Below are 27,689 nucleotides of genomic sequence, written 5' to 3' on the forward strand. Positions count from 1 at the left end.
ATAGAGGTTCCAAATACAAATTGAATAACAAGGGAGATAAAGGACAGCCTTGACGTGTACCATTTTTAATTTGAATTCTTTTTGAAAGATTCCTGTTAATGACTAGATTTGTATAAGGATTGGTATATAATTTTTTTAAAGTTGAAGTGAATTCTTGCGGTATGTTAAAACATGTTAAAATGTCAAATAAATATTCTAAGTTCACTCTGTCAAATGCTTTTGTGCATCAATTATAAGTGCGTAAAGATTATGGTTTTTATGGGTGGCATGAGAAATCATTGTATGCAGTGTTAATGTATTATCTATAGTTTGTCTGCTATTTATAAAACCGGCTTGTTCATCAGATATTATAGGGTTAATTACCATTTTCAACCTGTTAGCCAAAATCGATGTCATAATTTTCATATCTATGTTTAAAAGTGAGATGGGTCTATAATTATCCGGGTTTTGTCGATCAGTATTTTCTTTTGGTATGAGAATAGTTTTCGATGCATTAAAGTGTGGGTCAGTAATTTTATTGTTAATAATATAGTTAAAGACCACTGACAGTATTTTCCCCAGAATATCACTAAAAGTTTTATAAAATTCTGTAGTCAAACCATCCGGTCCCGGAGCTTTGTATGGCTTCAATTTCTTGATAACATCAGTTATTTCCTCTGAAGAAATAGGTTTAATCAGGTTCATATGAAGCTCATCATTAATCTTTGGAAATATAATTTTCTGAAGAAAATCATTATTATTCTTATTTGGATTTACATCCTGTTGTTCACCATATAGTTCTGAAAATATTAGTTCAAAAACCTTTATGATATCTTCCGTATTGGTGTATGTTTTATTGTTGAAGTATATTTCAGGGATTTGGGAAGGTGACTTTGATTAATAATACGTGCTAGTGCTTTTGACGGGGTCTGTATGTGATTAGCGTATTTTACCAGCATTTTCTGTTCATGGAATGATAATTTACTGTTTTGTAATAAAAAAGTTTCTTCTGACAATTTAATAATTCCGTTTCGGTTTGTTTACTATAATTTCTAATTAATTCCTGATCTAATAATTCAATTTTTGATTCCAAGTCATGCATATCTTTCACTTGTAATTTCTTGTAGAAAGTAGCTTTTTGGATGAACATTCCTCTAATTTGCACTTTGATAGTTGCCCATTCTATGTCTGATGGATGTCGGTTTTCTAAAAGCTTATTTAATAATTGATTAAAAACTCCTGAGCTTCTTTTAATACATCCTCTTTATGCAATAGATATGGATTTAATGTCCAATTATAACCCTAGCATGCAATTTATGACAAGTATCTTTCTTAAAGGTTAATGTGATCCTGGAGTGATCCGACAAATAACGAGCTTGTATGTATATATAGGGATCAAAACACATTAGTGTATCTGATATTAAAAAGAAATCGATCCTGGACCACATTTTATGACAGCTCGAATAAAATGTGAAGTTATTTGGATTCATTTGGTCCTTATTATATTTAAATGGATCATAAAGTTTAAAATCTGCTTTAAGTTCCTGCAGTGCTATCACTGCCTGATTATTATAAGATCTATGGGGACTTGTTTTATCTAGTTTAGGGAAAATATACATTTTCTGTCGAACAGCAAAACCAGTGTGTTCAAATGGCTGTCGAACTATTAGTGATCACGTGCTTAACAGTAAATTTCTTAGAATATGTATCATGACTCTTGCTACAAAATGTGATTAGCCAGTAGTTACCGCTATAAAGACACATTCTCAGTTTTCTTCACATGTCTAAATGGGGGGGGGGTGACTACCCCAGTGGCAAATATCTGGAAAAATTAGATTTTTTTTTACTTCTAATATGTTGACAACTGTACTGTTTTCATGAAAAGCAAGTATGTATAAAATGTCAGGTTTCAGTAAATGCACATAAACTAGAACCACAAGGATATCTCAGCCCACCTTTGAGATTTCATTTCAAAGCTTTCAAGCAGATGTATTTACTTGCAAAGTACATCTATGACTACAATTCTGACTAGAGGCCATATGCAATTTCCACATAGGTAGAACACAAATTCAGGTGGTGGTTATAGTTCTTAAAATGTACCCACACTGTCGTAGGGGAACGTTCCTCTCTTAAAGATATGACTTTGAAGGAATCTTTCATAAATTACCATGTTGCATTTTGACTACCCCCCATGCACACCATGTTAATTCAGAAGTAATTCTGTAAAATTGTCATTTTTTTCATATGTCATCTGCCTCTGAAAAATACATGCATTGTGTAGTCCCATTGAGGAGAAAATGCAAAACTGGCTCTCTACTATATTTCTGATTGCTGTTAGAAATGCACACCAACTCCTAGCAAGCTAGATCATTTTTATTGGACAAGGATGATGCAATGACAATTTGCTTCTGTGTGCAACACATTTGCATTTCTTCAGCACTTCCCAAAAAGCCTTTTATCTTGTGTGTACATCTCTTCCTGATTTTTACAAGTCCTGGGAAAATGACCACAGTAACTAACTTATTTCAGTCTCTCTTGAACACTCATTCAGCTAGCATTCCTCCTAATTAGCCATATCAATTATAGTTTTGCTTGAATTGTGTAATTGCCCCTTGCTTTCATACACAGCCTGTCCCATAAACAGAGTTCTGGCAATTGCCTCGTGTGTTTGACAAAAACAAAATACCGGCCACAGTAATGTATTTCTAGTTACTGCTGTAGGGCACTCCACCCTCTGCATTGCCTGACATAAATATTGATGCAAATGAGTGGTGCTACTAATGCTCATGAATCCTGTTTTCACAGCAAATGTATTTCAACATGAAGCTTTTAGACACTATGCACTGTCCCCATCCTTACCCCATGACCAAGCCAAAACTGCCTACAAATGAGCTTTCTTGATATTCTTTGAGTGGGGAGAAAACAGTGAATGAAAACATTACTGGTGATGACCAAAAGTGGTTAAAAAGTTATGGCAATGTTTCAGGTTGTGGCTGTAGAGCTGAACTTGCTGCTAGAGGAATCCTTTTCCCCATGTTTATCATAAAAGTAAATGAAATTTAAGTTTATGCTGAGTGGTGTATTACCACTGCCTACAGTTCTGTCAATTTATCTTTCAGAAATTAAAATAAGACAGTGGGAAAAGAGAACAATCCCTGAAGGGTCCCCACATCTGCAGCTCCTGGTAGTCTGTGGTCATGTAACTGAAGATGGACAGAAGCATTGTTTGGCAGGCAGTCCTGGGTTACAGGAGCAAAAAGGGCAGAGGCATAGGCCCCTGACACCACAGCCTCAATGTGCTATTGAAGATAGCATAACACAAGTTTATTTTAGAAAAAGCCTAAATCAAGTGTTTTGTGCCAGATTTCTCATTAGTGAGTTTCTCATCACACTTTCCATCCGTTTGGTTGTACTTTTTTATGGGGGGGTCTTTATATTTGGTAAAATGTCTGGTTATATACTTCCCTGTTTACTGCTGTTTTATGCTAATGGTGTATTACATCTTCATATTGTAATCTTCATTAGTCATCTCTGCTTTTAGTGTTGGGCAAAGGGTCTACCACTTGGCTGAAATGATAGACGAGTTAGCTGCTGATGAGCTCATGTTTCACTGTCTGAGGACAATTGAGTCACATCTCCAGCTGTGCAATTTCCTCCTTAACTAGGTCTCTCTGCTGTTTGTCTTGTTTTCAAGGGTGTGAAAGGAGTACTAGAACTTGGCTCTGAGTCATACAGTAGGTAAAAGGTATCAAACCCTGTTCCTTTTATTGCAGGAAGCTGCTCATTTGCTATTCAGAGCCTTCCTCTGTTCTAAGTGCAAGACTCACTTTTTTCTTTTCACGTGGCTTGCTAGCTTTTTTGCAAACTTTTCAGTTGTATCTTCAACATTTGTCAAGGCCTGTAATACTTTGAAATATATGTCAGCAACATGTGCTGTCAAGCTTAAGTAATTCTGATTTTGGTGAAGTTGTACATTTCATGCTTGTGGTCACATTGGATAGTCTTCTGAAATGAGCTGTAAATATTCTGATATTTTTCTCACTGGTTTTCAGACATCTTTTCCTGCTATGTTCTCGCATGCTAATACTCTGCCAGGTTCAGAAAGCTAATTTTTGCATAATTTGCTTTAATGTTTGTATAAATCTCTTCCTAATTTTTCTCCATAGACTTGTGTATTTACATTTTAGTCTACAGTTTCATGCTGTCCTAGTAGACTTTTTTAGTTGACATTTACTTCCCAAATTTTTCTGGCTAGGTTACCTATGGTATTCCCCATCACTATTTCCTGAGACTTTCATTCCCAGTTTAGTTGGGGATAAAATGTCATGACAATGTCAGCAGAATCTTCATGTAATTGTGACCTGCTTTCCACCATAGAAGCATTCTATAGTCTCCCAACTGTTAAAATATACTACTAGGAATGACCATCTATAGTCATGTGACAGATTGGTTTGCTAAGGTATCCTGATTGCTGCATGTTCAAGTATGTCAAAACTAGTTCAGTAGGATGGTCTTTTCCAAGTCTAATCGACATTTTATAGACGCATTTTACAAACATCCCCTCTAGCTCATGACATAAAGCCATTTGTTCCTAAAGAGAAATGCTCACTGTTCAGTTTAATCTTCTTGGCAATTCAGACTCTCTACTTCAAAGAGTTTGCCACTGCTGTGTAAATGCAAGCATTATTTTTAAAACCTTTTTTCTTTGTATTGCCAACAGACTAGTTTCCCATTCAGGTTATCTTTACAGTACCTTGCTGTATTTAGGAATGCATGAACTTGTGGTCTGAGAGGTGCATTCAGCCTTAATGGGATAGCCGGTGATATTTGTGTTCTAGATGCTTTTTAATTGTGTAATATTTGATGCAGAGTGTTAAAGGTCCCCATCTCCAGGGTATTTGAGCCATTCATTTTTGTCTGACAGAACTATTCCCCAATTACTTTGTCAAAATTATAAAAACAATTTCTACCATTCATTCAGTAACCTGATATGAGAAATTTGACTTGAACAATACTTTGGGTACACTTCTGGCAAATGTTCTGTTTGCTTTGTTATGCTTATGGGTTTGACTAATTTATCCAAATCCTTGTCGCTTGCATATTTTTACAGATTATGCATGAAATTCTCCAGCCAGTGACCAATAATCCATGTGAGAACCTTATGTGTTCTCATATGTGTTTGCTGAGAATGGGATTAAAGGGGAGTTGCCATTGTCCTATGGGACTGTTACTATCTGATGATGGATCTACCTGTGTATCTCCCAAGGACACTGCCTTCCTTCTGCTTGCATCTCCTGGAGCCATTTTTCAGGTACTTTTAAATCTTTTCTTAAAAGATGGTGATATTTTAAGTAACCTTATTTGTAGTAGAATGACTATTACTCTTGTTTGACTTGCATAGTCTAAGGTAAGTTGAGCAAGCATAAAATTGTGGTTGTATTGCTTACATCAGTTCTGATAAATTGCAAGTTCTCATGCTGATTATTTAATAAGTATGTAAGAGTTGGAGATGACTATGTTATGTAACAGATATGGATATCTCATTTCACAAGCACTATTTGCATACTGTGAACAGGTGAATGATCATGCTAGTAAAACATTAGTTCTGATGTGACTGCATATTCCAGTATGGAATACTTAGTAGCAATGTGATTTTACATCTGGCAGCATTTTCATTTATCTGTAATGCAAAATCCTCCTATTCTGCTACATGTCCTTTGTTAGTGATGTATGACATGCAAAGGTCAGTATACAGTGTACCTGTCTTCAGTACTCCCATGTAAATACTACTATACACACTAAACTGGACTTTACCACCAGCATGATATACTGAATCTTTTTACTGGTTTAATAGAAACTTGGGAAATTTAAAGAGGAAACTGAACATGCAAGTCTGCATCTACAATTGAATTTCAGTACCTGTACATGTCTGCCTTGAAAAAATGCCTGAATAACTTATGATTTTTTTTTTGCTTAGGCTAGTTTTTTTTTTTTTTTTTGCTGTAATGGTTTTAAGTAATTGCATTTTAATTCACTATCTGTGTGCATCCAGAATTTGCCTTTCTTTCCTGTTAACTGTGGTGGTGGTAGTACATTCTCTAGTTCTCTGTTTATGCTTTTCAGGTAGATGCTGTGCTCATCTGTTGTACTTATCTTCTTGTCTGCTCTGTATCTCTTTCATACAGCACTTCTGTAGATTGAGCATCATCCACCCTTGAAAGAACCATGTACAAAGACTTTAACACCTTGCTGAAGTGAATATTTTGGGACTACACTAGCTCGTTTCCAATAGCAGTTCTGATCTGACTGGCACACTATAAATGGCAGTATTTCTGTATTGCTTTCATATTGTCATAAATGTTGCAGGCAATTGGATACACAAGCTTAAATGATGGACCAAAAGGCAAGAATGGCAGCCAGTCAAGTGGATATTAGTCTGTACCTGCAAAAACCTTTACAGTAATATTTCAAAAAGAAAACGTTTCTGAGATAAGAGCTTGAATCTGATGGCATAATACACTAGTATTTTAACATTTAATAGGCATGTTGGCAAGACTTGTCATTTTTGGCTGTGAACTTGACAACTGCCAGCAGCCTAATGGATGTGTAAACCTGCTTGCCTGTAGATGAGCTGAAACTGCTACACATTTTGATGCAGTTTTAGAACGTATTAAGCTATAGGATGGTCTTGTTGCTTTGGCCTAATATTTACATAATACAGTGACTCATTAATTTATATTGGGATGATGCATAATTCTAGTGACGGATCAAGTTACTTTTTGGACAAATGTCTCATTTTTGATGTAGTGCCAACTCAATGCATTCCCCACATTGAGCAGGTGTTGGGCAACCCCTAATAGGAAGTTTACAATGCACCATGTCAGACTTTTGTCTTTCGGCTTTTCCCGGTTAGGGGTTGCCACAGTGGAACTCCGGTCCGCTAATGATTGGCAGTTTATTTTTACGTACTGGCTTGCCAGGCCTGACGCACAACCTTCAACGAAGGTACGCCCATTCACAGAGCACCATGTCAGACTGATTTTGAATTATCTTTAAAAATTGCATTAATTACCTACATATGAGGCAGTATTTCAGTAACTAACAACACTGTCAAAACTTTCAGGGACTTTTGTTTATCCCTTTCGTATACACTACTACTTGCCATTGTATCCTCAGCTGGCCTCTCAGGCATATCAACGAATCTGGCTTAGTCATTTTTTTGTTGTCTGTATAGGAATTCTTAGTAGTGGCATTTTTAAGTGGCCGGAGAGTTTCACTTCTGGAGAATTGTGTACATTTTTTATTTCTAATAGTACAACACTGCAGATGTTACGGACTTGCATTCTGTGCTGATTTCAGCTGTTCCCATTTGGGGTCACCACAGCAGGTTATCTTTCCATTTCTTCCTGTCCTCTGCATCTTGCTCTCACACCAATCACCTGCCTGTCATCTCTCACTACATCCATAAATCTTATCTTAGGCCTTCCTCTTTTCCTCTTACCTGGCAGTTCCATCCTTTTCCCGATATACCTGGCATCCCTTCTCAACACATGTCCAAACCAATGCAATCTTGCGACTCTAGCTTTGTCTCCATATACTGATTCCTAATCATGTCCATCCTCATCACACCCAGTGCAAATCTTAACATCTTTAACTCTGCCAGCTCTGACACCTGCCTTTTTGTTAGTACCACAGTCTCCAACCCTTATAACGTAGCTGGTCTCACTACCCTGTTGTTGGACCTTCCCTTTCACTTACTGGTACCTGTCTGTCACAAATCACTACTGACACTTCTCCACCCTGCCCTGTTCTCTCCTTCACCATTACTCTTAACTGTTTATCACAGGTATTTAAACTACTCCACCTTTGCCAACTCTACTCCCTGCATCCTCCCCATTCCTCTCCATCTCATTCACGCACATGTATTCTCTTAGTCCTGCTGACCTTAATTCCATTCTGTAGAACACATCTCCACCTCTCCAGCGTCTCCTCAACCTGTTCCCTAGTCTCACTATAGATAAGTGTCATCTGCAAACACCATAGCCCATGGGGACTCATGTCTGATCTCGTCTGTCAACCTGACCACCATTGCAAATAAGGGCTCAGAACTGATCCTTGATTTGTAATCCCACCTCCACCTTAAACATATCCATCACTCCTGCAGACCTCACCACTGTTTCACTATCCTCGTACATATTCTATGCGACTCTTCTCTGCCACTCCCAACTTCCTCAAAGAATACCACAACTCCATTCTAGGCACCCTGCCATTTGTTTTCTCCAAGTCCACAAAGACATAATGCAGCTCCTTTTGACCTTTATACCTCATCAACACTCTGAGCAAACATCATATCTGTAGTGCTCTTTCCTGGCATGAAACCGTACTGTTCACTAATAATCACTTCCCTTAACCTAGCTTCCACTACTCTTTTCCATAACTTCATGTTGCATTCTGTGCCATGTTATGTTCTTTCCCCAAAGCATTAACCATATACACTAACATTTAAAAAGTGCCATTTTAAATACCATTGTTGAAGAGGAAGTAGGGTAAATAGCCTAAAAATGTTACTAAATTTTCATAGTATTGTATGTGAATGATTGAGCTATACCTAAAACTGCCATTCCACCCTTTAGGACATGCACAAATTTAGCGTTAAGTTTTGATTGGTGGGATTTTTCATATTTTTTATAAAAATCCCTACTTTTGGGGGGAGTGCTTGTCTTCTAATTCTGCTGTAGTACAGATGTTCTGAATACATTACATTTACCGAAGTGAGCAGAAGACTTTCAGTCATTTATAACAAATATAAAATGTAATGCAGTTTGGCAGATTGTGATAGTAGAATGATTGCAAAGTCTGTGTGTGCAGCCTACATGTTCCATTATGGTGCCCTTTAACATTTATAGGGAAGTTGTACCTGGATGATGAGGTACATAACTGCATCTGAGGTGGTCTCTTCATTTTGATGAATTTGAATCTGCTCAGCTCTGAAGATGGCTTGGCCACCTATCCTTGATTGCAGGATTTTTCTGTCTAGTGACAGAGGGCACATTTTAGAGAAATTGTACTCTTGTAATTCCAGCTCTGAAGTGCTACATTTTCTTTCAAAAGTCTTGTAGCCATACCTTAAGCAGAACATATATTTATTTATTTTACATTTGTTGACTGGGATAGTCCGACTGGATATGTCCATTTTCAGCAGAGGCCCAATGAGAAAAGCTCCACATACCAAAAGAGAGACAGTACATCACTGAGTGATAAACTCAGGCAGACATGTTTAGAAAAATATAGACAAAGAATACAAGCAGGTAGCAAATATACACAATGTGCAGACTTGCATCTGATTGGTAAAGATGCATCAGAAAATGTGAACATAATACAGTCGGATTTTGTAAGAGTTTGACACCCTGCACAATTCTGTTGGCTATGTGGAACTACCAGTAGAGAGTTGTAAAAAGACCCTTCCCACTAAAATGCACTGGGTAACATGTTTAAAAGCATAATATAATGGAGCATCTGCCTTTTGAGAGAGAAATGTACATGTAACCTGAATCTACCATTTTAGGCTGTCACTAACTTCACATGTTCTTTACTATATACAGAAAGGAAAAAAGCTGTTAAGCAAGTTTAAAGACAAGTACAGTAAAAAACAAAGCAGGAGGTAGCAGCCACGGCTATATAGAATAACAGCTTTATTAGTGAGAGGTGAGCGCTTTCATGGCACCAGCCACTTCATCAGACAATCAAAGAACAGTAAAACACAGCATTTATACCAGTCATCATTGCCATGAACTACCCAATTAATCCTTAAAACCGTATACGTAGTATAAAAAGTTTTATACCTAGTGTGAAAAATTTTAAAAGCTTAAAGTTAAAAACAGCTTGACAATAAGGCTATGAGCTAACATTGGGGTAGGCCTGAATGACAAAATTAATGTTAAACCCATTCTTCTAAATGGATTTAAAGAAATGGGTAGAAACCACCCCCCCTCCACCTTCTATACTTTTTTAAACTTTTCTATTGTATGTATTAAGTTGTCTGATGTGATATGCTGTTTCTATTGTCAAGCTGTTTTTAATTTTTAATTTAATTTTTAATTTTAAGCTTTTAAAATTGTTCACACTAGGTATAAAACTTTTTATACTAGGTATATGGTTTTAAGGATTAAATTGGGTAGTTGATGGCAATGATGAGCATGGTATAAATGCTGTGTTTTACTGTTCTTTACTGTTCTTTGATTGTCTGATGAAGTGGGCTGGTGCCATGAAAGCGCACTCCTCTTTTACTAATAAAGCTGTTATTCTATATAGCCATGGCTGCTACCTCCTGCTTTGTTTTTTACTGTTCATTTCATTGTTGGAGGTAACTCTAGCCAGCACAGTTTGGTTTTTACTGCGGAAGTTTAAAGACAAGACTAGGTATTGCTTTCACACTGTAAACCGTTATTAAATCGGGAAATTACATATTTGTTTTATTGGAAAATGGCAAATACACATTAGAGAAAAGGGAGAGATTCTTATTTCATGCTGATTCCCTATGAGTAACTAGAGCTGTAGTGTCACCTCCACTACTACTCCACTTCTATACCAGGAGATCCTTCTCCAGTTTTAAAACCTAAAGTACATTGCCGTTTGCTGTAAACGTCAAGTACAGTTGAAGATAGTCTACCACAGTTAGCCATGTTTACTGAGGAAAACTTTACCTTCTGGTTTTATTTTAGCTCGTTTCTGCAATTACAGTAAGTCTGGAATGGAGTGCATCATTAACATCATTGATGATCAGAAAGAAGGCTTCTGGGCGATGTATTTTTCTTCTGGTGTTGTATCTGGGCCTGCATTATGCTAATTCAGCATGGAATACATTTTCTTCCAATATGTTTTACATTACATGGCCACTACTTGTGTTCAATGTATGCCCATAAAGGGCAGTGTGTAGAACATAACCTACAGTCTCATCACGTGTTCTAATGAGGTTAGTGGTAAAGATTATTTCAGTTATAATCTGTTTTTACCATTTAGGAATTGCTGTGAAGGATGACTGCGAAGTGGCAGTTTGTTCTTACTACTTGGCAAAATACTAAACAAATCACTTCAACTTAGTTTAGGTTTTCATTAAGGACTGTTTTGACAAAGACCTTGCATTTTGAGGCCACAGCAAATTTTACTTTTTTAATCGGGCAAATCTAACATTTTGGTGCAGCAAATAGAATATAACAGCTTGTCTTCACAGATGAAGGAAAAACTTCACCCATCCTAAGCTTCTTTCCATTCAGCAAGGCCATTTGCTATACCAGGTAGTTTAACTTGCTTTGTGAGAGATCAACTACAAGTGGAATGAAATTTAAAATTTAAGGTAGGGGAGAACAAATTATTTTCATCCTCATGGTGTTATGACTTGTCCCAACTGGAAAAACTTTAACTGAGGAGTAATCTGATGGAGCTGATATTAATGCTGAGTAGAGAGTGAAAGGTGATTGCAGTTCTTGACTAAATGGGTGCAAGTGCGTTAGTCTGTGTGACAGAAGGGGAGAGGTTACCTTCTGAATAGTATGACATTTAAGAGGCTGCATACTGCCTTCAGTAAATGGACATGGCTAAGTGTAAGCAGTTCTTGGAAATCAGTTTCTGCAAAGGAATTACTGAAGTGATTTAAATATACATGAGAACAATCGGAAAGGCTGAAAATATTTGCAATGCATGTAGCAGTTGAGACAAATATAGTAAGAATATGGGCACATTTTTATCTCAAGTCACTCTGTCAAGTCTCTTTTTGGCTCTGGATTACATGAGTTTCTTTAAGCATATGTATTTGATACTATGTGGCAGCCCAACATGGTCCAAGCTATGAAACTTCATGTAATTGGATATGAAGTACACATTTATCAGTATTTCTGTAGAAGTTTACTATAAATGGGGTATATTTAAGATGCAAAGATGTTACTGTTAGAAATCAAAAGTAGGCAAAATGTCATTAACATAACCCAAGATTTTGACAAGAATGCTACTACCAAACACTGGCATAAGATGTTTCCACTTCCCTTCCAGAAATTATAAACTGTAATAAATTTCTCTTCATAGAACTGAGTGGAATGTCAGGACTGTTGGCAGTTGGGGATATAGCCCATTTATGTAGTTGGAGTAGCTTGAAAAGCCCAACTTTTCAAGAATAGTCTAAATGAGTTGATCAGAAACTAAGCCATCAAAGGATTCCAGACTCAATTGCCATAGGTGTTTTTTCTTTAGATAGCACACAGTTGATTGCCGCGGTAGTGCAGTGGTAGCGTTGCCGCCTCAGCAAGAGGTTCTCCTGTTCGATTCTCTGCTGGAGCGCCTTCTATTTGGAGTCTGCATGTCCTCCCTGCAGTCGAGTGGTGTTCGAAAGACATGCGTGAATGGGCGTGCCTTCGTTGAAGGCTGGGCGTCGGGCTGGCACCTCGGCACCATAAAAGTCGACTGCCAATCATTAACGGACCGGAGTTCTGCTGTGGCGACCCCTAACCGAGAAAAGCCAAAAGAAAAACAGCCTTAATGTTTTCCAGGTTCCCAGGGGTCCCGGGAAGTAAATAGTGTGGGAAGAAATAGCCAGGGAATTGTTATGGCTAGTATTGTATAGGCCCTAGGGCCGATCGCCTAGTACCAGCCTATGAACCTGTGTGGATTTATTTTGATAGTGTTTAACAAAGCTGTCTTGCTTAATAACTTTTCCAAATCCCCTTCCCATTGTTTGGTATGGGTTTAGTAAAAAATCAGCTTCAGTATTTTAGATAATCACAGGCCAGTAGACTGAAGGACAGTATCAATTTTTCCCACATTTAAGGAATGAATTTGAGGCTTCTAGCTGTGAAGGATGTCAGTGAGACAGACTGAAGATTGTGTTTGACAAGAGTGCAACACAACTCCGTATTCCAGTACGGTCATTGCAAAATGTTATTCAGATGACTAAATGCAGAAATTACTATCCAGTATGTGTAAATAAAGAAAATTGGCAACCTTTTTTTGCGTAGAGCAGAAGATCATAGTATAAATAGGCAAACCTTTCTAGGGTGCATTTGTTAAAAACTGAGCAACCATTCTGGGATCATTTAACTTGGTTTCCTGATGGGGATCGAGATTGCTTTTTAAAAGATTTGTTTCTAAACTTTCTAATAATTTAGCTATTTTAATAGGGACTAAAATTCCTCTGTATAGAATTTTGCATCCAATAGCCATACATCTGAGATTTGGTCTGGTAAATTTCGTATTTACCAAGTAACAAGTTTGAAGTCTTGCTCGAATTCATTTATACTGCATTAGTAGAGCTTTATTTCACCATCTTAAGTTTGTCATCTGTTTTTCCTTGACACTTAATGAAAGCCTTAAAGGCAAGCCACCTAGGTTCTGGATTGGTTATACGTACTGTTAATAGATGAATCTGATTTTTTTTGTCAATTTCTCTGAACTCTAACTTCAAAGATGGTTGACTGAGGTGCACACCAAACTTTACTGTGATAACAGAGAAACTCTAAGCTAGTGGAAGTTATAAATTTGGATGAAACTAATTGATTAGCACAATGCACTGCCTGGATGTTGGCAAAGAAAAAATTTAGGAAAGTGACCAAAAAGTAGAAAGATGTGGAACAGAACACTTGTGGCTTGTCTGCGGAAAGCTGACTCGCAATATCTGTACAGAAGATGGCACCTAGTGCATGGCAGGGAAAACTATAGCAGATGCACAGAAGTGTAAGTGGGAAGCTGAAAGATTCTGTAAGAACAAATAAAGGGAAAGAGAGAGAATGTTAACCAACGAGTCTACAGTACCAGAGACATTTGAGGGATTGGACTATATACTTGAAAGTACATAAGCAGTGGGATTGGTATCCCACAGTAAGATTTGCTGTTCATGAGTGTGCCCCATATCCCAAATGAAGTCTCCAGAAAGTAGCAAAGATCTGTACTACTTAAATGCAAGCATAGTAGAACAAACTGCTTCTTAAAATATTTGTGAGAAAAGGGCAAAGGTTGAAAAATTTATGCCAGGGTGTTTGTAGACAATGATTACTTAACAGAAGCAAGATTATTCCTATTAACAGTTAAGACCCCTGCAGTGACACTCCACCTGCTTTATCCATTCTCGAAATGTTTCCATGGTGGGATAACATTAGGCTTTAGAGATGTTTAGTCAACAAAACTCCAATCAAAAAAGTGAAGGGGAGGACCCTGTTTCTCTTCCTTCTGCTAGTAAGGAAGGTTCAAAAGATTGCGCATGTGAAACTGTTTCCCTTGTTTTAGAAGAAAATGCTGAAATGACAAAGGAGCCCAAGAATTGACCAGAAAAACTGGAAATTTGGATTCAAACCAGCTTCCATTAGAGAGAAAATGAGCAACAACAATTGCATAAATTTGGAGAAGCTGGGATTTGAATCTCAAGCTGTGGTTGAGACAGTGAAAACTCTGTAAGGACTGATAGTGACTTGGTAAGTACTGCAAAATATGTGGAGCAATAATTGCACACTTAAAATGATGGGGGAACTGAAACTCATGAACCTCATTTTACTGTCCTTTAAGTTAAATGGGGGGGTTTAAACCATTTAATTTTTCAGGTAGTGTAACATAGTAAAATTGTAAGACTACTCACTGCGTGTAGTGTAAAGTTACGTGACCAAGGAGGAATTTGATTTTATATTGAATGTTGGTTTGATTAGTAATAGCAAGGCAAGAAAATCTCTAAATGCAAGGTAGAGAAACAGTTATGGAATTGCATAGCATGCATAATGAAGTAGCTGTTTTCAAAGTGTTGGCTCAGTCGCGATGGATTAGTGGCATTCAGCCTGAAAAGTCTTGGGATGTTGCAAACAATGTAATTTCTAGCTGCTAGGGAGAATGAGTGTATTAGTATATATTTAAAAGTTAAGAGCAATTTATTAACCTTATTGCTTGAATTGACTAAATGTAAATTGCATTGGGGATGTTTTTTTCTTTCCCTCAAGGTAAATGTACGTTACTAATGAAAGTGGACCATGCAAGGTATAAGGCACTTTCACTGTGATTTGAAGGCCCCAGGTGGGAAACTGATTGCAGACACATTAACTGGAAATTTACAGTGTGGTGAAATGATGCTTTTGAAATAAGACATCAGTTGAGGTGCACTGTCAGTACTCTGACCTTCTTGGGAGATCAGTCTGCAATGCCTTTTTAAAAGGACAATGAAATCCCTCAGAGGCAGATGAGTATAAATAAGCAAAATAGGAGTAAATGCCTCCCCAGCAACAATAACGTTTGAAAGTACTATATACATTTTTTTTTTTTGCGCTCAGGGCTGCTATGGCTTTCTCAACAGTTTGAAGATATCTTCCCCAGAGTGTAATCACCGATATGTACAACAGTGAAACAACGGCAAATGTAAATGTACTCCTGAACACAGGCAATACATTATACTTTAGCATTAGTACTGCTATTAGGGTAGAAATGCCAGTGGAGACGGTGGGTCTTGTTTAATCAGTAGGTTTTGTGGGGGGGGGTCTTATTCTTGCAGATGTATATAATTTGTTAAAATAGTATGTGGAGGGATAGTTTATGGAAATGTGACATGAGCTCAAAGGTGTAAAACTGCAATTGCATAGAAGGTTTACTAGTCAAGTGCTAGAAGGTAAACATTTTCTGCTAGGAAGAATATATACAAGTGAGATGTTTTGCATTATAACTAACAGTAAAATATCAAAATAGCTGCAGGGGCATGGCTGGCAGCACAACATGGAGGAGTGAAGAAGTTGAACTCTGAAACCCTTTAGTGAGCGTTCCCAACTTTGGTTAAATCAGTACAATATGGCAAGTTCAGAAGGCTCTTGCACTAATTCTAACATGAAAGAAACACTTGAGCTAGCCAGACACTTGAAAAACAAATTTTAAATCAGATCTTGAAAATGCCGAAAGTGGCATCACACAACTGAGGTTGCAGGACTGGCTACACAAACAGCAGGGGGTAAGTATTGGAGGCTTGAAGCAAAATATAGTCAATGCAAAAGAAGCTGAAGGCAAAAACAGCGGAGAATCTACAGCAGTTGAGTTCCCTTAAGTTGGAGGTATCTGGCAAGTGCCAAACTAAGTAATTTGGAGAATAGACAGAGAAGAGGGAATATGTTTATCACAAACTGTAGAAGAGACTAAGGTATTTTGTTTCTAAACTTTCTCCCTGCTATCACTGCACCTAAAAATATGGATTGGGAGATCACTAGAATTCGAAGGGGAAAATCCAGTAAACCGCACTTGAGACGAGTCATTCTGAAGCCACACTCTTACATTGCTTAAGGAATGGGTGGAAAGCAGTGTCATCAGTGCCTTCCAGGACTTTTCCAAATAGGTTTACTTAAAAACAGAGGTCCATAATAAACTGAAATGTAGAAGCCTGATATCTTGGCTTGTCTACCCTGCCAAAACTGGTGGTATAGAGCCAGGGGAAGAACTTTTCCTCCAAAGGAGTAACGGAATTCCTGCAGGCAAAATAGGCCTCCATAGTAAACCCTGACGTTACCCTGCAATGTGGCCAAAGGGGCAGAAGAGGTACTCCTGGATGTCTGTAGATGTCCTTCCATATCACTATTGCAGTAGTCACTGAAGATCTCCTGCCAAGGATAACCCAATGTCCAGAAAGTATACCAGAGCCTTTAGATCTTGTAGGCACTGTAAGTCAACCATATGCTCCCCACTTTGTACATGGGGCATAAAGGCAGTGTATGGACACAATTACCCAGAGCTACTTTCCCTTCAGTCTGAAAACCATTTCACTGTGCTGTTCACCAAGCTGTTTCAGATAAGTGTCCTTTTGATTTCCATTTTCTTCTTTGCATATCTTGGATTCATGTCATCCAAAAATGGAAAATGTCAGTGTGCGAGTCCAATTACCCCTGAACTGTGTGTGGTTTCCCTAGATGCTTCCAAAAACTATATACAGTGCACTAGCTGTTAAGCACATGTCCCTAAGATCCTTTGTCACACTGTCCATATACCTGGAGAAACAATGTCTTAAATTGTTGGCTAAGGGTGTCATGGGTGAATCGTCTCTTAAGGTCAAGAAGTCTAGGCCTGATACTCCTGCTGTCCAGCCTCCACCGGACATCTCTCTAGAAGCAAGTAATAGCCCTGAAGACTCCTGCTTGCATAGGTTTCCTCTGCTGTGACCCCCTTCAAAAGTCAGCATGAATCCGAGTTCTCATATGTCCTGTGGGGCTTTACAAACATCTGCTCCAGATGTTGGGGCGACAATGGCTGATTTCCAAGGGATATTCCTCAAATCCTAGTCTGAGAATAGGTTCCTGGAACTCTTACTCATTCTTGTCAAAGGTCTGAACTGCCAAGAAGTTTCATTAGGGCAGATGCCCTCTGACACCCTCTCTACCCTGGGTCAGCAAACAAGGAGCCTCAATCCAAACCATTGACATCAGTGAGAGACTGTCAGCAAAAACAGCAATGGATTTACACAGTATTTTTAGTTGCAGTTCTCTGCATCAAGCACAATTTCCCCCAAGAGCACACTGAACACACTAGACCTGGGATTGGACTCTCCCTCTCCCTCTCTCTCTTCTCCCTCCCTCTCTTCTCTCTTCTCTCCCTCCCTCTCTTCTCTCCCTCCCTCTCTTCTCTCCCTCCCTCTCTTCTCTCCCTCCCTCTCTTCTCTCCCTCCCTCTCTTCTCTCCCTCCCTCTCTTCTCTCCCTCCCTCTCTCTCCCCTCCCTCTCTCTCCCCTCCCTCTCTCTCCCCTCCCTCTCTCCTCTCCCTCTCTCCTCTCTCCTCTCTCTCCTCACTTTGAAGCAGTGTCCCAGTTCCAAGTAGCTGACACACCCACACCTGGGTATTTGATTTTCACACACATTCCAGGGAAAGGCTGGCACAGATTTACTAGCTACACCTCTTCTGCCCAGACTATAAGGTAACCACACTGCCACCAGTCAACTGCTCTAAGGCTCTTACAAGGGTATCCATTTATACTGAGTAAAACAATACTAATATAAATGGTAGTGTGTAACTTAAGCAGCTAGACTTTCAGAGTGGTCAAGGCATCACTAAAATAAGCACAAATACTCTCAAGATGTTAAAAATATTCTCTAAAAAACTAGCCACAATGAAAAATGTATAAAAATATTTAATAAAATAGAAATGTGAGAATACTAAATATTTAAGTACAGCGAGTTTGTCACAGGAGGAATAAAAATAACAGTTGGACAGATTTCCAACAGAGCAGGAAAAACAATTAGCTAATCTCACTGTATTTCCCAACTGTCTAAAGAATAACTGTTCTAGCTAAAATACAGCAAGGCAAGATGAGATGCCTTACTTCCATAAGGCAAGGTGATGAGCTTCCAACTTCTAACTGAACTGTCTGATAATTGTAGATCTTTATCACGTTCCACAGAAGAAAAAAAAACTGCTGTGTAAGTTTACTCCTCTCAGCACTGGTTATAGAATGACTTCACATTTAATCACCTGACTCTGATACAATACACACTTAGAGCTTTGCCAAGGTCTGTTGCAGTATCCGAGAGCTATAGATCAATTTCAAAAACTTCTACTCTTCCCTTCCAGAATTCTTTGTTTAAACATATAATCAGTTATAATGCATTTTTAACACAAGCATCTGTACAAGTCACTGCCATAGTCAAATGACATTTACAAAACTCCAGCTATCTATGCTGGCAAATGTTACACATGCAGTGCCCTATTCTCCTTAGCACAGATGGCAATACTTCACATCACACCGTCCTTAAAAGTTGAAGCATGTCATCCAAAGTTGAAGCATGTCATCCAAATTGCTAAGACCCTCCGTGTGAATGACAGGTTGTATGATGCCTTGCTGGCCTTGAAGCCTCCCCAGGGGATTTCAGTCCTTGTTCCTCCTTGGTCTTCCACTCCTGTTAAGACAAGGGAAGTGGATTACTCAAATGACTACTTTGATCCGATAGAGGAACTCCCTATCTTACTCCCCTCAAATCCCTTCTCTAGATTATGGTTCAGAGGAAGAAGACGCTCTTCAGCCAAAATTCTTCTTTTGAAAACTTGTCCTTTGGAGATACTGTCATTCACATGGAGTATGGGATTGCTTCCTGGGCTCTGACATCTAAAACAGGTCTTGTAAACTTTTATAGATGGAGTCACCCAAGCCATCTGCAGCTCCTCCTGCTTTAACAGCTATCCTGTTCACCTTTTCTGCTGCTGCTTTAGTTACTCGCCCCCCTGCCCCTTGGAAACCTTATAGATGTTCTTCATCTCACATTGCTGCAGTCCTTACATATGGGTAGTCCGCTGTCCTCGGTCGGCCCGAATACCAAAGTATTAGGCTGACGTCGGTCAAGGCGCTTAAAACTGACATCAGGACGTCAGGGTACAAAAGCGCATGACCGACGTCATATCCTCAGTCTTTTTTGCCGCATGGTCCGATGCAGAAGCAGCATTGCAAGTGCCGTTCGGCGTTCTGAAATTTTTCGAGTTCGGAGTTTCAGACCGAATCCAAGTTGGCTAAGTACCCCGTTGGGGATTATTTTGTTTTTTTCTTGCCTCAGTATAGTACCGGATGTCAGAAAAAGTGAATAATTGTATTTCTTGTGGGAAACAGATACCGCATAGGGATTATCATTCTTTGTGCATTCCTTGTTTGGGGCCTGAGCACGACGTAGTCGGGTGTCGCTTTTGTGCTAGGTTCAATAAGCGCACTATTAAGCGAAGGTTAGATTGTGCTAGGCTGGTCTTCGGTAAGCGGTGCAATTATAATATGCCGTCGGATTCTCTGGCGCCCGCTTCCACGAAGAAGCGCAAAGACAAAACAGTTAAACCCAGGCAAGATGAGTCGTCCGTTCCGGACGCCGGTTCTTTAGAGGCTTCAGTGGAACCGGTGGGTCCGACGGAGACTTCTTTAGAGTCTCAGGGGGAGACTTTAATTTTGCAGGATGTGGCCTCTCTTGAGGCAGGGCAGGCTGAAGGGGCTTCAAGTTACTGTACTCCCCTCCCTTCCCAGGGTGGTTAGGCCCTCTCCTTCTGTTTCCAAGGCTTCTCCCAGGGGCAGGCCCAGTTTAGCTTCTGTTGGTGTCACTCCTAGTTCAGCAGGGTCTGTGCCTAAGAAGCACATGCTTAAAATGGCAGAAGATTTGATTACTCTGATTAGGGGTTCTTTGCCCCCTCCTGATAAGAGGCCTAGGGTGGAGCCAGAGTTGGGAAGTTTTGAACAGGCTTTCAGAGTCTTCTGCTGAAGACTTGCAGGAGTACTCTCCTTATTCTGATTCTGATGCAGAAGATTCCACTCCTTCTGCTTCTCCTCCAGAGGATTTTTCTTTTTCAGAGACACTTCACTCTATGAGGGAGCATTTTAAGTGGGAAGGTCAAGACTTCTCTGATTCTCGGAAAAGGCTTAGGGAATTTTTGCTTTTACCTCAACATAGGCCCTTAGCTATACCACCTGTTCTGGATGTTGTGCAGGATGTGTTTTCAGAGGCTTCGCTTAATCCTGATTCTCTGCCTCCTGCGCCTGTTAAACCAGATAGATATTACAGGGTGCCTGAGGCTCATAAATATCTTTATAAGAGTCCTAGGGTGGACCCAGAAACTATTAGTCAGGGACCCAAGGTTGTCAAGGCCTCTGTTGTTAAAAATCCAGTTCCTCTAGATAAAGAGGCCAGAGCTTTGGAAAGATGGGGAAAGAAGGTCTATACTTCTTCTACCTTAGCAATGAGGGCTTTGAATTGCCAGTTTCATATGTTGAAATATCAAAACTTTCTTCTTTCTCAATTGAAATCTTAGGTGGATGCTCTGGCAGAAGGCATTGAGTGTAAAGAATTACAAGATTTGGTGCATGTCTCTGAGCAGGTTGGTAAGCATTCTTTACAATGTGGTTTTGATGCTGTGCAGGCCTCGTCTAGGGTGGCTGCCACTGGTTCAGTTCTTCGCAGGCACGCCTGGCTGAAGGATCAGAATTTTTCTGAACATGTTAAAACAAGGATTTTGGATGCTCCTTTGCAGTCTGAAGTGTTTGGTCCACCTGTGGAATCAGTCTTGAAGAAAATGGAGGACAAGGCTAAGTCTATGCAGACTGTTAAGGATTTTTTGCAAGTTCAGCCTCCAAAGTTTAGTAGGAATTGGCCTGCTTAAGGGGTGGACGTATCCTTATGATTCTCAGTCTAGGGGTAGATCTAGACGTGGTAGGGGCAGAGCTCAGGGTTCCTTCAGACCTAGAACAGGGAGTTCACCTGCACAATCTTCGAGTGAGGGTAGGGGCCAGTCCTTTCATAAACAGGCCCAATGACCTACTTTTTCAGCTGCCAGATCCCTCTTGCCTGGCAGCACCTTTGGGAGGAAGGTTGGCACTTTTCAAGGAAAATTGGATTTTAATTACCCAAGACAAATGGGTACTGGATATCATACACCGAGGTTACAAGTTTTATTTCCATACCTTGCCTCCTTTCAAAGGCATGCCAGACGTTCCTCCTCAGCAAAGACTAGAGGCTCACAACCAAATTTCTCTTCTACTTTAAATAGGAGCTATACAACCGGTCCCTCTGCCAGAAGTGGGCCTAGGATTTTATTCTCGCCTGTTTCTAGTACCAAAGAAAGGGGACACGTGGAGACCCATTTTGGACTTATCTATCCTCAACACATATCTGGACATTCCCAAGTTCAAAATGTTGACGTTACAGCAGCTTTTACCTCTGCTGGGCAAAGATCACTGGATGGTGACTCTGGATCTCAAGGAGGCTTACCTTCATGTTCCTATCAGGCCCAGTTGCAGGAAGTATCTGCGTTTTGGCTGGGACTTTTCATTATCAGTTCTCTGCATTGCCCTTTGGCTTATCTACTGCCCAGAGTGTTCACGAAGGTTCTGGCTCCAGTGGTAGCTTTCTTCAGGCTAAGAGGAATACAAATCTATCCTTATTTGGACGATTGCCTGATTCTGGCTCAAGGAAAGGACGAACTTCTTCATCATTTACAGTATGTGATGGCAGTGTTAAGATGCCTAGGGTATTCTGTGAACGAAATAAAGTCCAGTCTAGTACCCTCTCAGGACATGTGCTTTCTGGGTGTGAGACTGAATACAGCATCCCAGATGGCCTTTTGACCCCGGACAAACAAAAGAATCTTTCTCTTTATTTCCATCAATTGTCTCGTCAGTCCAGGCTGACTGCAAGGACAGTCCTTCAAGCCTTGGGGTTCATGGCATCTTGTATTCTGGTACTTCCCAATGCCAAACTGCATATGAGGAAGCTACAATGGTATCTCAAAAATGTATGGACGCAACACTGCCAAGATTTGGACACTGTCATTCAGATAATACCTTGCATTCAAAAGGAATTTTTGTGGTGGGCTCAGGAATGTCACCTAAACAAGGGACTCTCTGTGACCCGACCAGAGGCGAGTCAGATTCTAACGACAGATGCCTCGGACAAAGCTTGGGGAGCTCATCTAAATGGAAAATGGGTACAAGACACGTGGCCTGCCAGACTTCAACATTTACATATCAACTTAAAGGAGATGTTAGCAGTCCAATTTGCATTGATAGCTTTCAAGGATTTACTTCTGCCAGGGCAGGTGTTGATTCAAACGGACAACACAACTGTCATGTGGTACATCAACAAGCAAGGGGGGACACATTCATATCCTCTATGCAGACAAGCAATGATTTTGTGGGAGACTGCTCTCAGTATGCAGCTAAATCTTCAGGCAAGGTTTCTGCCAGGAGCACAGAACTCCTTAGCAGATGTGTTGAGCAGACAAATTATGGATCCCCACGAGTGGAAATTGGATCCTCATGTATTTCAAAAATTGACAGTGTTATGGGGAACTCCAGACATAGATCTGTTTGCTTCTCCACTAAATTACCAGCTGCCAAAGTTTTGCACGAAAAGGTTTCATCCCACAGCTTGGAAAGTGGATGCTCTCTCATTCAATTGGAACAATCTTCACGTGTATGCCTTTCCACCACTGCCTCTCCTCCCAAAGGTACTCCTGAAGGTCAGACAGGACAAGCCAACCATGATTTTAATAGCTCCGGATTGGCCTCGACAGCACTGGTACCCATTACTGAGAAGTCTGGTACGGGAGACTCCATGGCCTTTGCCTTCGATTCCACACCTGCTGTCTCAGGAGAACAGTCATTTGCTCAATGTCAAACTTCACTCTCTACATCTAACAGCCTGGCATATTCTGTTTTAAACCCTGGAGGGTCTCAGCTTCCACAACAAGTTTTGAATGTTATTTTGGAGGCCAGAAGGCCTAGTACAAGGAAAGTTTACGCAGATAAATGGAGGAGATTTTTAATTTGGAGTACAGCAAAGGACTTTGATGTTTCTAAACCTAACTTAAGTGTTGCTCTTCAATACCTTACTGAGTTATTGGATAAAGGTTTGTCCTTCTCCTCTATAAAGGTTCATGCTGCAGCAATTTCTGCTCACTATGACTGTGACCCACCTTTATTTTCTCTTCCTTTGTTTAAGCAATTCCTTAGAGGGGCAAAGAATACAAGACCCCCACGTAGAGCTCCTACTCCTGCTTGGGATCTCAATTTTGTGTTGGAGAAACTCACTCTACAACCTTTTGAGCCTGCAGCGACTGCCGAGTTGACATATTTATCATGGAAGACTGCTTTTTTGTTGGCCATTACATCTGCGAGAAGGGTTTCTGAATTACAGGCCCTTATGGCGGTTGAGCCTTTCTTAATTTTCCACAAGGATAGGGTGTCTTTGCGTACTAACCCTTCCTTTATGCCTAAAGTGGTTTCTAGTGTGGCTTTAAACCAAACTATTAATTTGCCTACTTTTTATGCAAACCCCCAAAATAAAGGGGAGAAGATTTTGCACACTTTGGATATACACAGACAGTTGCGATATTATTTGGACAGAACTAAAGGGTTCAGGCAGTCTCAGCAGTTGTTTGTTTCATTTGCTTTGTGTTCTCAGGGCAAACCTGTTTCAAAACAAACTATTTCTAAGTGGATTGGTTTTTGTATTGCTTTCTGTTATTCCCATCATGGTAAGGAGATTCCAACTGGGATTAGACCCCATTCCACGAGGGCTACTGCCACTTCTACAGCTTTTCTAAGGGGGGTGGCTACTAAGGATATTTTGGAGGCAGCTACTTGGAGTTCAGTGCATACCTTCTCTAAGCATTACCACCTTCCACTTTACTCTAAATCTAGGGCTGGATTGGCCACTGCTATTTTACAGGGCATTTTGGCAGCTCCTAATGCTTTATAGTTTTGCCATCCTCCCTTACCTCTGCTTTGGGATTCTACCCATATGTAAGGACTGCAGCAATGTGAGATGAAGAACATAGTACAGTTTTGTACCTACCATAAATGTAGATGTTCGAAGATCCACATTGCTGCAGTCCAATTTACCCTCCCTCCTTCCCCTCTGTAGTTAGAGGTGGTTGTGTGGTTTGGGTTGTACATATTGTAAATATGGTTAGTGCAGGGGTGGTTGGTTGTTCTTTGCTGTTTTTTGGCTTTGCCCTTTCTTTTTAGGGCCTTCTGACATCTGGGGCAAGAAAAGACTGAGGATATGACGTCGGTCATGCGCTTTTGTACCCTGACGTCCTGATGTCAGTTTTAAGCGCCTTGACCGACGTCAGCCTAATACTTTGGTATTCGGGCCGACCGAGGACAGCGGACTACCCATATGTAAGGACTGCAGCAATGTGGATCTTCGAACATCTACATTTATGGTAGGTACAAAACTGTACTGTTCTACAAGGTGTCTGAAGACTACACATTTTTGTTCATGTCATCCTGCTGATCTTTTTGCATTATTTCCACACACTGCTTTTTTTTTCCTGTTTAGTGTGGGATTTTTATGGATTCTTAGTTTAAGTGATGAAGTCCTATGGGTGAAGGTGCATTTTTTGTTTTAATGCATTTATGATTACAGTTTCTCTTTGTAACGCAGCTTTTCCGATGTTGCTATAGTGAGTGCCATTCATTCATTTGCATATTACATATGCACATACAGTCCACTCTTAACTGTTTGTTTTTGTTTCACCCCTTTTGGAAGTATCTTGGCACCTTGGTGCTGAATAGCCTTTAGTGAAGGGAGTTTTGTGATACCTTGCTCCCGTCTGTAGACAGACTAGGAGTTGATTACTAGTTTGTACTCCAGTTTATTTGAACTTTGGATTGTAAAAAAAAAAAAAAATCTGACAAGCTTTTATTTGTAAGCTGGGCTCATTACTATGTATGAGGTTGTCCGTCACGATTTATGATCTATTGCGCTTGATATAGATATTAGTTTTCCATGCGTTAAAGCTGTTTTTCAAAAGTTGATCTGATTAAGTCCATTTGGTAGAAGTGCTTATAAATTAAAGCAGAGTTATTCCAGTGACTAAGCCTGTTTGTTTTCCTTCAGTGCCTTCATAGAAGAGGCATTAGCATCTGAAGTTTTCGACTGTTAACAATATTAAGCAACAGTAATGTTTTTATTTATCGCTTTTCACAAATAAGGAAGTGCAGTTAGCCCCCTGCCTTAATGCTGAGGGCACTATCTCTCTGCACCTCTGTTGTGTGTTTTTGTACTTTGTCCTCTGACTCACTTTTTGTGATGCAGTGTGTTCCTGGATGTTTGACATTACCGAAAGTGACTGGGCAGAAGCCCATTTTCAGTGGAGGCCTGAATAGCAAAGCTTCAAATTAGACTTAAGAACAATTTTACAGTCTTCAAAATAAAATACTCTGCTGTTCTAATCACAAATTGGACATAATATAAAAATATTGCTTAAGAATTGATCCAAGTTATGACTGTCACTCGTCCGGTCAGGATAAAACAAAGTTGTGGGTTTGGTTCAAGCAGCTTTATTAGACGCACACAAGGAATGAGGTTTTGTAACAAACTTATGAACAGACTTGCCTACCAGACTCGTACATGTTAACACTCTGGCTGTTCTCTGAAAATGGCACTGCTGCCTGCATGTGCTCACTATTTATATGCATATGCCTACATCTGGAAATGCTTCTTAAAGGTACAACATGTGCTCTGTTCTACATCCTCCCTCTTTGAGAAATGGATCCTACATCAAATGGCAGTATTTAATGATATGCAATTATACAGAAATTGTCTTTTGAGATACAATTATACAGAACTAATTCTTTGACATGGTCATACACAATCAGACAAAACAATCCTGTCCAGGTTGCTGTGTATTTTACAATAGGTCTAGAAATACGGCCTGATTTGTGTACAAGTCAGAATTGGGTCTAGCATCAGGGACAGTCTTCAAGGAATGTTCAACTTTGGGGAAAACTGGGACATCAGGAATGGGAATGGATACAGACATGTTCTTTGGTATGAACATTGTCAGGGTTGCTCTGAGATTGAGTCTTTATCACAGGTATGATGCTGCAACATCATTTGACACAGGAAGACTATGCCTGTGGATGTTCTTCATCTCACATTGCTGCAGTCCTAACACTTGGGTAGTCCGCTGTCCCAGTCGGCCCGAATACCAAAGTATAAGGCTGACGTCAGGACGTCAGGGTACAAATGCGCATGACCGACGTCATATCCTCAGTCTTTTTTGATGCATGGTCCGATGCAGAAGCAGTATTGCGAGTGCAGGTTGGCGTTCTGAAATTTTCTGAAGTCGGAGTTTCAGACCGAATCAAAGTTGGCTAAGTACCCCGTTGGGGAATATTTTGTTTTTTCTTGCCTCAGTATTTAACCGGATGTCAGAAAAAGTGAATAACTGTATTTCTTGTGGGAAACAGATACCTCATAGGGATTACCATACCTTGTGTATACCTTGCTTAGGGCCTGAGCACGACGTTGTTGGATGTCGCTCTTGTGCTAGATTTAACAAACGCACTATAAAGAGAAGATTAGACTGTGCCAGGTTAGTTTTTGGGAAGCGTTGTAATTATAAAATGCCGTCGGATGCTCCGACGCCCGCTTCATCTAAAAAGCGCAAGGACAAAGCAGCAAAGCCTAGGTTGGAAGAACCGTCTGTCCCGGACGTCGGTTCTTTAGAGGGCTCGGTGGAGCCGGAGGTTCTGCCAGAAGTTTCTTTGGAGTCTCAGGGAGAGACTTTACTGTTACATGATGTGCCCTCTCAGGAGGTAGGCCAGGCTGAAGGGGCTTCTCAGGTAGCTGTTCTCCCCTCCCTTCCTAAGGTGGTTAGGCCCTTCCCTTCTGTTGCAGGCTTTCAGGGTGTCTCTCTCCTAGTTCTTCAGGGTCTCTGCCTAAGAAACATATGCTTAAAATGGCAGAAGATTTGTTAGAGGTTCTATGGGTGGAACCTTTCTGATTCTGATGTAGATGATCAGGGACTCTTCATTCCATGAGGGAGCATTTTAAGTGGGAAGGTCAAGATTTCTCTGATTCCAGGAAAGGAATTTTCTACCCCAGCATAGGCCTTTAGCATACCTCCTGTTCTGGATGTGGTGGAAGATGTTTTAGTTAAACCGGATAGGTATTATAGGGTGCCTGAAGCTCATAAGTATCTTTTAAGAGTCCTAGGGCAGACCCAGATACTGTTTCTCAGTTAAGGCTTCTGTTAAAAATCCTGTTCCTCCTGATAAAGAGGCAATAGATGGGAAAGAAGGTTTCTTCCACTTTAGCCATGAGGGCTTTGAACTGCCAGTTCCAAAATTATCTCCTTTCACAATTGAAGTCTAAGGTGGATGCTCTGGCAGAAGGTATTGAAGTTGCAGGATTTAGTTCATGTTTCTGAACAGGTGGGTAAGCATTCTTTGCAATGGGCCTCTTTGCCACT

At 40.1% G+C, this 27,689-nt stretch overlaps 1 protein-coding gene across 1 annotated transcript in view; it reads left to right on the forward strand.

The window, feature by feature from the left end:
* The window catches only part of LOC122791800 (low-density lipoprotein receptor-related protein 2-like), a 1,119,352-nt gene that overhangs the window by 972,284 nt on the left and 119,379 nt on the right, over positions 1–27,689 (forward strand). Inside the window, exon 26 of the mRNA XM_044059752.1 lies at positions 5,090–5,290. Within this exon, the coding sequence (XP_043915687.1) occupies positions 5,090–5,290 (201 nt within the window). The remainder of the gene's footprint in view (positions 1–5,089; positions 5,291–27,689) is intronic.

The sequence above is a fragment of the Protopterus annectens genome, chromosome 17.part0, assembly GCF_019279795.1.
Source record: "Protopterus annectens isolate FY-2018-M chromosome 17.part0, PAN1.0, whole genome shotgun sequence".
Classification (NCBI taxonomy): Eukaryota; Metazoa; Chordata; order Ceratodontiformes; family Protopteridae; genus Protopterus; species Protopterus annectens.